The 11,135-nt window shown below is 37.5% G+C and overlaps 1 protein-coding gene across 1 annotated transcript; it reads right to left on the bottom strand.

The window, feature by feature from the left end:
• Window positions 1-950: 950 nt before the first annotated feature.
• Window positions 951-8,350, bottom strand: LOC109475509 (nicotinamide N-methyltransferase-like). Its single transcript, XM_019776150.1, has 6 exons — window positions 8,254-8,350; window positions 4,057-4,226; window positions 3,370-3,479; window positions 2,651-2,748; window positions 2,118-2,273; window positions 951-1,656 (listed from the first exon to the last, which is right to left on the bottom strand). The coding sequence occupies exons 2-6, from the start codon at window positions 4,214-4,216 to the stop codon at window positions 1,371-1,373; spliced, it is 810 nt and encodes a 269-aa protein (XP_019631709.1). The 5' UTR covers window positions 4,217-4,226; window positions 8,254-8,350; the 3' UTR covers window positions 951-1,370.
• Window positions 8,351-11,135: the final 2,785 nt, after the last annotated feature.

Here is an 11,135-nt window from a genome sequence, read left to right as displayed (position 1 = left end):
GTATTGTATTGTAACAATTGTGGTTATAACTACTTCAGAATTTGTGTAATTTTTTTATTACTGCCGGTGTCATGGTTGTATTTTGCAATGTTTAACTCGAATACTTGTTCCAACTTTGATTCTAAGATTGATTGCCCTACCAAGAACAGAAAAAGAGCGGTTTGTCCTTTTGTGTAAAGTATACAATGTATACTTTGGAGAAAAAAGTCAGACAAGGAGTCGACCTATGCAACAGGGTTGCGGAAGGGTCTAAGATCTAAGGTATACAATGTATTATTATGGATGACCTAAGTCTGGAACTCTAGTAGCAGAGCAGGGTAATACAGAAGATATAAAGATGTACACTTTTATTCTAAATGCACCAATGCTGAGTGTGATTCAAATCAGTTGTATTTTTTTTTTCATTTTGAAGTTGTAGTATTGTCACAATTGTGGTTACAATTATTTCAGAATCTGTAACCTTTTATTATTGATGATGTCACCGTTGTATTTTTCAATTGTTCCAATTGAAATGATTGCCCAACCAAGAACAGGGAAAGGGTGTTTTGTCATTCTGTGTAAATTATACAGTGTATAATTGTAGACGATGGAGTCTGAAACTCTAGTAGCAGAGCAATAAACTGCAGAAAGAATAAAGATAATTTGGTATGTCTGATTTTGTTCAAATAAAAACAATTCAGTTTCATTTACGAAGATCTATCCAATGACATCAAGTTGGTATGAAGAGTAAAGTATCTTGTGGGCTGTAGACGTAGCTCAAAGTCAAACCTAATGTTGTCTGCATGTCTGGAGGCCACAACATGAAAATTCTTCTAGTAAAGCCTAATCACAACCCGCTAAATGGTAACTACTACAGATGGAATGAATGAATGAATTCGACAGGTAAGACAACCAGGTAATGAGATAAACAGGAAAAGTGCAACACAAGCAAATGCATCATGTTTGCCTTCACATATGGTCTGCTCTGTTAATTCTTACTCAAACATATTCACATTGTATGTATAGTAAGACAGGACTTTCAATCCCTTCTACTATAAAATTGCAAAATGATGTAACCTGACACTAGTTACCATGGTGTCAGATGTCTGGTTCAGGTCATTGACCTTATTTCTTTGGAGAGGAAGAAGAAGAGGTAGAAGAAAGTTTAACAAAGCAAAAACGGTTAAAAATGATTATGTTTTCCTTTTGCAAAAGGTAAACATTATAGTAATTATTTCTATCTTCTTTCCCTCTTCACACATAATTATCTTGAAACTAATTATTAATTTCTTTTGTTTTTGTTTACTACATACATGATGCTCTTTAAATTAATTATCCATTTCTTCCTCTTCGTTTTCCTTTCCACATGATGCTACTTAATTTTGTTTGTTTTATTGCTTCTTCTCCGTTTTCTTTCCCACAACATACATGATGCTCTTTACATCACTAAACATGCATTCCTCCCGCTCGGGAGTTTTGTGCACAGACGTCTCCAAAACCGTGATTCGTGCTTCAGACAGGCTCTTGAGCACGAACTCGGTGTCGAGGAAGAGAGTATCAGAGTACTTCTTGCCATGTAGAACATAATAGGTGACCCCGATGTACGTCAGTAAGATGAAATGACCACCTGGCTTCAACAGGCTACAGGTGTTCTGCACTGTTTTGGCGTAGGTGGACCTAAAAAACGAAAATATGTAATATACATACTTCTACATCACTTTTGTGCGTATATTGTCTGGTTTATTGTAATATAGCTTGACGAAATAGCAATTTCTGAATTATAAAGATTTCAATAAAATTACGCAAAACTTAACATGCCTACTTAAGAAACTTTAAACAGACATATTACAACGATTCCATGCTATTGTATGGTGGAACACTTTGCTATTGAATCATGATAGTTTATGTTTCATACATCCATACATATAATTGAATCCAGAGCAAACTCTGTTAATTTATTGCAAGAGAAAATGAATATCTGCCTACTAAGTTATAAAGTCATGCAAACCTAGCATACATTAGCGCCATCCAAAACAATGCACCCTTTTAGGAAGTATTGAAAAATGAAAGACAAAACTTCAATTTTAAACCAAAGTGAACTAAAGTTAATTTTTTATAGAAAATTTATAGAATTTTACCTCCCCTTGTCCCAGCTGGTTCCCTCCAGACAGTATGTAGAGATGACGGTATCGAACGGTGAGAACACAGCAGGATGTAGGGGGTTGTCATTAAACACATCACACACCACGGTGTCCTTGATGGCATTTCGTAGTTGTTCTTGGCGAGAACCCCAACTTGTACACAAATATATATACTTAATGGCTATGGATTCACACTAACATTCATTAGATGACACAGATGGCACAATTCAGCCTTCGTTTGCAAACGCTTTCACTGATTTAATTGATTATTTGATTAATTGATCAATTGGTTAGTCGATTGATTGATTGATTGGTTAATTGATTGATTAATTAATCGGTTAATTGATTGATTGATTAATTGGTAAATGACACTGACCTCCCGACGGTGTCCACCCCATATGATAAGGAATTACTATACATTTTACACACGGTTTGCAATTAGAAATGAACAATTTAAAAGCATCATTTTGAATCGCGAGTTTATATGTCACCTCGTCATAATTTTGTACAAATGCTATTTATCTTCCTACCTCGTGCCCTCTAACCCAGAGACATACTTCATGGCAGCGGTCCAGTCAAACGCGTTCAGGTCCCCATTCTTCCAGCTGATTATCTCCCCCAAGGCTCCCTTAAGATGTTGAAATTTCATCATGAAAAAAAAATAAAATATTCCTTTAAATCGAAATCCAGAGGTGAGATAAAAAAAAAACTTTCTGAATACAAAAGGTATATTTTCTTTATAAATAAATGTGTTTAGCTCTATGTTCATATATACTGGTCTACTATCTATAACAGTTAATTTGCATAACGATCTGTATATGAGTGGGGGATATATGCGCATCCGCTAGAGATTAATGGGGTAGTTAGAAACGACAAAAATACATCGATGCCCCATTAATACACATATGCAGTACAAATGAAAGGAGACTGTCTTATTATCAAGTTTTTCTTTACTATACAACAACAAAAATTATTTCAGGCACCTCAATTTTGCCGCGTTTTTCCGCTTAGAAGATAAAAAGAACTCTTTGGATTGAAAGTAAATCACAAAACCACCATACGAAACCGTTATAGAAAATGGTAAACAGTTCATAGAAGTCTTATCCTGCATTTTAAATGTTAAACGTAGCTTTAGTTCAATAGGTAGTAGTTGTATTCCATTTTGCTCGTCTTTTACTATTTGACACATTATGAGGTATGTAATTTGACTTCGGGCATGATTTGGCAAATAACAAAAAAAATGCATAACCCTGTGGATGTCTGAGCAGATGATTTCTGGACAAACTCGGCTGGCGCTAATCAGCTGGTACACTGTCGGGCCTGATCCAACGTCTAACAGTCTTCTGCCGAAGTCTCTGTCTGCAACAACAATTGCAAAAAATAATACAATAGTCATACTGAGCTAATGTAGCATGGGACATAATGAATTTACTCCTCCAGGGCTTAACATAATAATTTAACATGCGTTTGTATATACCTCTTTTAGATATTGCTTTTAATTTAAATGACCCAAAAAGCTATTGTTTTTTTTTTGACACTGGTTATGTTGGAATAGTTCGTTCCTATGAAATGTGTCACTTTTTGATGTTTTTTTCTTCACTAAGGCCATGTTGATTTTACTTCAGTGGTGACATTCTTTGGTATCCCTTAAAACTGTTGCGAGCGTGCAAAAAGTATTTGCTGTACAATACCATGTGCCTTGTCGTCTGTATCCTGTTAAAACCTTCATTACCACTTAGATCTCATAATAAAGTTAAAGTTTCTAAACACTAGCATACAATTCAGCGCTACTTTTTTAGTTGCGCTGCAACATGCTAGGGATTGTACTCATCGATCAATCAATAAACAATTATTATTATAAAGGGAATTCATTATTGTTCCCAGAGGATGTCATCTAATCAAATCAACATGGCCTTGTTTTAGACTAAGAGAGCACCTTTACTGAAGGTCCCATGAAATTGTTCCAAGATCCACGGCATGGCCAATCCTTCGTCCACATGGCCTTTGGTCATCAAGTCGGAATAGAAATAGTCCAGATATTCTCGGGCAGTCTTAAACTCGTCATCAAACGGCTCTTTGTTTGGCTCTGAAGACATTCTTGTTGACCTAAGTGGAATTATATTATGCTTCTGCTTGGTATGTTTTGTTGAACAACTATAATTTGACTACATGTATAGCATGCATCCTAAAAGTAATAACGCAATGTGATGGTCTTCTAATTTTTGTCAACTTAATAATCATTGTTTGGACTACGTGTTATGGGAGCCTGTGGCGTCCTTGGTCACAGATGAGGGATGGGGAGCGGGACCTGATGTGTCCAGCTTCCTTAACTCCTCGTTCGAACCATCTGCGTGTTCTGTCCAGAATGGTTACCTTCTTTCATGGTCCCTTCTCTTGCTGTCTATTCTTTGTTTCAATTTCGATACAGTAGTATTGTTTCCTCAGGTACTGTGCTATGTCGGTAAATTTGTGTCTAAGTCTAAGCTGTTTTCAAAGCAAGAGAGTTTTGTTTTCTTAGCCTGCTTAAAGTAAACGTCTTTCTGACGGGCCAGGACCCAATAATTGGTCTTTCGCTTTTTGTACTTGTTTTTTGGGGGGGCCACCCCAAACAGGGGGTTTACCGGTGTCTTTTTGTTTGGCTAGCACTAAAAAGATACCGGTACAAAAAGAAAACCCGATCAAAAGCATACAACACGCCAAAATTATCCAAAGCCCAAACCTCCGCTTGAAAAGTATTGTGTGTATATCACTCAGGGTCATCAGAGCTGGTCTACCAGGGCAAGAAGGTCGTTGACCTAGATTAAGGAGCACAAACTGCAACCTCAACATTTTTTCCAGAAAAGGCAAGCCACTTGGAGCCCCACAATCCAGACAATTGCTCATATGGAAAATTAAACTGCTACTAACAAACAGACAAATTAAAATAAACAAACAGACAAACAAACAAACACAAAATGTGCACTGTTGTCTTGTCAGAAGTACGCAACTTGCCTATTAAAAGTCATGAACATCCATTAACATACCCGCCTTATTTTGGTAACAAGAAAAACGACAAACACAAAAGGTCCAATGCAGTGATGTTGGGACCCCCAAGACACGCTTTAAAACTTGACCACAGTAACCTGGTTGCCAAAAAACATGTACACCGATCCATATTTGCCGTTGGAGTTATGTCGCTTAAATCCACATCTACTATATCATTGGAAACCGATTCCATGTCCAAAACAAGTACCTGTTCTGTAGATTTTGTGCAGCAGTCTTTGGCACTCTCCGCTAACTTTAACTTTAGTCAAAGTCTAACTAGACAGATCTAAATTTAAACCTCAAATAGTTACAGCAACAGCGTACATGATCCAATCACGTTTAAAACTTGCCGAACTGGTTTCAAGGTAGCTGTACACAGGGATTCTAACGCTAAGGACCTCAAGGTCGTTTATGCATAATTATACAAAACGGAAAACAGTACCGTTGCTGTTTTGGGGAGGAGAATTTGGTTGTACAAGTATGACTCTATATGTAAACTCCTTTATCTTTCTTCTATCTCCGATTAACCCTAAACAGTACACCTGGGGTCCGCGCGGACCCCAGCACTATATATTCTGTAATTTTTTTTTTGTTTCTAAAGATTTTTTTCTGAAATTTTAGGTAATTGTCACCCACAAAGTTGTCCCTCAATACAGTGCAGAAAACTCCGTTTCTACCATTTATAAAAAAAAAATTATATCTGATTTTCCTTTGGGGTCCGCGCGGACCCCAGCCGGCTTTCGATCATAATGGATACACTGGCGTTCTTATACATTACCTTATTTCCGTTTTTATATGTTTTTATGCATTCATCGTATGTCTACCAAGTTTTCAGAGAATGGTGTAGTAATAGAATTAAATTTTAACAACTTTGGTGTAATTATGACGTCATATGACGTCAGGGCTAATAATATATAGTCCGCCATATTGGATTTTGACCAATGACGTCATCAAATTAGCATATTCCATGCATATTAAATGATTCAACTTATATTTAATTATGTAAGATGTTATTAATGTTGGAAAAGAAGTGTAATTTCATATAAAACTCAGAAAATTTTTATGTTTAAACCAAAATTACTTCTATTTAAAAAAAATACCCGTTGCCATGGCAACACAAAAAAAACATCAACTTACTAGTATAAAACTAATATGAACTTTTTTCCAGAGACATTTTAGGAAAGGTCTCCAAATTTGATACTTCTAGCGCAAGCCGTTTAGCCGCTATCTGAGATCAAAGCTGGGCCTCAAAAGCCCCTTCAGTCTGAAATGGGTAAAAAAATCGGGTATTTCTTCTTGTCTTCTTTTCTTCACCAAAAAATAGAAAAAGTTCAAGATGATTTTTGTATGTAATGTGGACACAGAGGTTCCCACATCAGTTTGCAAAACAATTGAGCTGGTAGCATGTTGATAATTTCTAAAAATTAGCAAAAAACTGCTCTGGGGTCCGCGCGGACCCCAGGTGTACAGATTAATCAGTCCGGGAAGGTGTACTGTTGAGGGTTAAATTCAACATTAGAACTTTCTGTCGACGTATCAGTTTTTGACACCCACTTTTTAACTCGCCCTGCGGAGGTCAAATGAACTACAGCCGACTAACCGAAAAGTCAATTATGTACCCGAACTAGAAAATTGGAGAAATGTAATAATACAGTCTCAGGCCTAACACATTCATTTATAACAACGTACAATTTTTACCTGTCCGACTGGTACATCAGACTTTCCACCCAGTCTTTAAGAATTCTGTTCCTACTATTTTGTTTTCTGTACAAAAAAGGGCACCGTCATATACCCTGAAACTCGTAACGTATTTTACATACACAATTTTCATCTCATTCATAACTCCTTGTAAAATTTGCAACGTCGACGTAGAATTTTCCGTGTACAAAAGTCTCCCAATGAAACATTCCTCTACATTTTTTAAAAGTATATTCAAGCTTTCCATCTGTTGCTTGACGCCAGCGTAAATCTAACTTTGAGACTAGAAATCATTGAGTTACGTTGTATACATGATATTTCCCCGGACAGAGGCCTCTAAAATGTACGGTTCTATGTAATAGATAGACCATGGGCCAGGCGAGTTTACTGGGATATAGTGTTGCTCTGCCCACAAGGGGACTGCCTGACTCCCGAGGCGGTAGCCGAGGGTGTCAGGTAGTCCCCGAGTGGGTGGGCAACACTATATCCCAGTAAACGAGCCCAAGCCCATGGTCTATCTGACTTAGAACATGGCCATTTCCCCGAAGTTATCTTTCAAACTTATTCAATATCAAAATTTGTCTTGATTTTCCTTTTAAAGCTTTGTTTAGTGTCACTTTTTGCCTGTTTCAAGGAGTTGTTTGGCTGTCCATCTGACCTGATTGACGACTGCTAGGTCGTCAATCAGGTCAGATGGATAGCCAAACAACTCCGAGAAAGCTGGTCTTTTTTGGTGATTAGCCTGCACAGAGGGGGGGCCTGGTTTCAATTATATTCAAAAAGTGTTGTACTAACTGAAAAGTGTGGTACTAATTTTATGCAAATGAGTTTTAGTACCACACCTTTCAGTTAGTACCACACTTTTTTAGATAGTACAACACTTTTTTTGCACTATGGGGATATAGACACAGAAAATGAAGGGCTCTCATTGGCTGAGGGGTAGTGGCCATGTTCTAATTTCTTTTCGAGTGCTTTGATGTTAAACGGTCACGACGAAATAAGATAAACCATACAATAAAAAAAATAAATCTTTTGATTGTCAGCCTTATACATGGACGCTACCAGCTTTCTCTAAGCAAACAAATTTGTGCAGTGTTGAACGTCCATTTAATTAGGTTGGTATACATGTATAACAACGATACACATACAATGCCTGGACGAGGTTTAAATATTCTCCGATTAGCCGGTAGAGATCCTGATCGAAATTTAGAATTTGCTTTTAGAATCTGCGATTTATGTAACTACAGTATTAACATATAATGAGTTATGGCAAGACTATAGACAATCTAAATTATATCAGTAGCTAATATTAATGTGATTGAATATTTTTAAATATTCAATCAAGATAAGTCTGGCAATAACAAGAGGTAGTGAAAAGAGTAATTATCTTCAATAACAAAAGGATATTTACCGAATATAGTTGTATAGATGAGCGTTAGGTTCTCATGTATGGCTCTATCTGCAAACTGCCTTTCTTCTATTTCTGGGTAGACTAACTCTGCGCTTATTTCCCCACAAGATGTGGTTGTAATTATGACAATATGACACCAGGCGTAGTCAATTGTTTGCTTTGTTATGATATCCGCCCTCATCCGTTTATGGTTCCTGTTCAAATTGATTACAACATTTATGATTAATGTACCTTTGCTATCTGCCTATTTACATGTCGGTTTAATATCTCCCGCTACATTTGTAATTCTTTTATATACTTTCAATATCTTGTTTTCTAGTAAGAATTTGTCATATTCGCAATTTTTCTTCATTTGTTTTAAAATTTTAAATTGGTTAGGATTTGGTCAGTACTTTTTTAGTTCCAATTTGTTTCATTTACAATAATGTTTACATATCTTTAAAACTTAAGGCACACCGACTTGATGTTATGGATGGCATCCTCGCGTGCATTGATTTTCGCCTGTACAAAGAAAGAAACCACCCCCTTCGAGGCTCTGGCCTAGATGCCATCCTTCTTAGTCCAGGGTAGCCAGCGACAATAGGGTGCCGGTGATGATTACAGAAGATGACACCGGGGCTCTTGAAGCTCCACGAAACACAACAGATCAGCACAGTGCCTACTCAAAAATGCGGCAAAAGGCCAGCATGTGTCGGCTTATCGTCAGCGTCGCTGTATGCTACTGCAATTAACAATACCAGCCTTGTATTCCAGCTTTGTTATTTGGCTGCATTTTTGCCTAGACTTTTCTTTTTTCGCCCCCGCGCAATAGGTGTCTTCAGAGGATGCCATACATAAAATTAAGTATGTGTGGCATATGATAAATGTTTTATTTGTTTCTAGTGGAATATGTCTGGCAGAGGGATATATTGTTCTTGTTGCCCTCAGAATTTTAAATCATGTAAAGCTGATTTTTAAACAGGTATATAAAAATCTAATTATCGATTTAAGGTGATGGGTGCTCATATTTTATTAAAAAGCATGTTTAGTAGCGTGTTTCACAATTATTCGCTGCATTTATTGTTGTTTGATGAAGACACGCAAGGTGGCGTGTTAGGAATGTCAGAGGTCAACGACCTGCTTGCTGATGCCCCCCTCCCAGCGTATCTCGGCTGAATACCGACGTGGTCCCGCCAGAGGCGGTAAAGCTCGTCCTAGAACGGACACATTAATTGACCATTACTGCTCTTTAAGTTGCTACCTCGTAAAAGTTGGTACTGCATATAAATAAAGAAATATCACCCCGTAATCCATGACCAGGAGAAGTCACATTGAAATCACATTGCGTTCAGACGCAAATTGCGCTGCGGGAAAACCGATTCGAAACCAAATTGGTTTGGGATCGAGGCGCTTTCAATGTGATTTAGGAGCGTTCAGATGGAGCCACTTGAAACCGGCTTTGGGGTAAACCACAAGTAAAGCGCATTGGGTGACTTCACATAAACACGGCCTTATTTGGGCCAGGAGCTCATATGGGCAGCAGGTGCATCCCTGTGTGCAGATGTGGTTGTTGAGAACACTGAGTTCAGGACATTTACACTTCGCTAAACGAAGGTTTAAACTTGATGCACGGTATGTAAAATGTATTTATTAGAATAATTGTATATGTTGTTGTTATTACCTCCATGAAATGTGCCATGGAGGTTATATTTTCAGTTGCGTTTATCTGTCCGTCCGTCTGTCCGTCCGTCTGTTGGTCAACAAGATAACTCAAGAACGCCTGGATGGATTGGTTTCGTACTTGGTGTGTTGGTAGGGTGTGACGAAAACTGGAAATGATTAGATTTTGGGCCCCTAGTGGCTTCCCTTGGTACTGCAGCGCAATTTCCGGTTTTGATATCTCGCGATCTGGACATGCTAGGGTCATGAAATTTGGATGATAGGTAGCTCTCGTGCTTGGGAAGAAGTCACGTGAGTTTGGGCCCCCTAGCGGCTTGTTCTGGAACTGCAGGATGGTTTCTTTGAAAATATTCGAGAGAGGATAACTGAACAACTGTTTGATGGATCGTCATGATTTTTGGTATGTAGGTAGCTGAAATGATGCTTGACATGGTTAAAATACAATTATGCAAATCAGGATCTAATTTTCATAATTAATGAGGAAATTCTATAAATCTGCTGTATTCCATATTAGGGCTATGAAACACTTTAGACATATGTAATTGAGAACAACAAGATCATTGGTAGATATTGATTATGTAAATGAAGACCTAATTTGCATAATTAATGGCAAATTGGTACAGTTTTATGGTGGTAACTGCTGTGAATTGAACACTTGCCATACTTGGAAGTTCAATTAAGGCGAACATCACTAAACATAATTTATTCAAATCAGGACCTCATTTGCATAATTTATGAGGAAATGCTAGAATAGCCTTATTTCTTAAGATAACCCTGTCATTGGGCGGAGAATATGATCAAAATGACTATAATATATGGAAATGGTCTCTTATAATTTGCATATTGGCAGTAAAAAATGTATAATTCGTCAGCTTGGATGGCAAACATGAGTTGGCAAAAGGTCAGAGGTCATACTTGCATATAACCAACAATATCATACGTTGTCCATGTTAAATGGTAAGGATTTCACCAGTGTGTTGTATGTTACTAGGTAGGGGCTATGTGAATAATTTGTATAAAAATTTTGCTAGTGAGCAGGATTGTAAATGTAAGCCATTTATGTGATCATCACTATGCATAAGCTTTACGAAAGCACTAAACATGTCATGGAGGTATGAGATTGTCGAACTCTAGTTGTTATTATAACCTCCATGAATAATGAAGGTATTGTTTTTGGCCTGTCTGTGTGTCTGTGTTTTGTGTTACCGCACATTAGTAGTCAG

The sequence above is a fragment of the Branchiostoma belcheri genome, unplaced genomic scaffold (assembly GCF_001625305.1).
Source record: "Branchiostoma belcheri isolate BF01 breed outbred unplaced genomic scaffold, Haploidv18h27 scaffold103, whole genome shotgun sequence".
In the NCBI taxonomy this organism is placed as follows: Eukaryota; Metazoa; Chordata; class Leptocardii; order Amphioxiformes; family Branchiostomatidae; genus Branchiostoma; species Branchiostoma belcheri.
Note: the sequence above shows the minus strand (reverse complement) of the source record. Positions and strands in the feature narration are given on the sequence as shown.

What these genes read in the sequence shown, in the direction of transcription:
- LOC109475509 (XM_019776150.1), bottom strand. Translation starts at nt 4,216, where the DNA reads ATGTCTTCAGAGCCAAACAAAGAGCCGTTTGATGACGAGTTTAAGACT. An exon ending in TCTGGGTTAGAGGGCACGAG is followed by an intron (nt 2,274 to 2,650) that starts GTAGGAAGATAA and finishes TTTGTGTACAAG; the next exon opens with TTGGGGTTCTCGCCAAGAAC. An exon ending in ACCAGCTGGGACAAGGGGAG is followed by an intron (nt 1,657 to 2,117) that starts GTAAAATTCTAT and finishes TTCGTTTTTTAG; the next exon opens with GTCCACCTACGCCAAAACAG.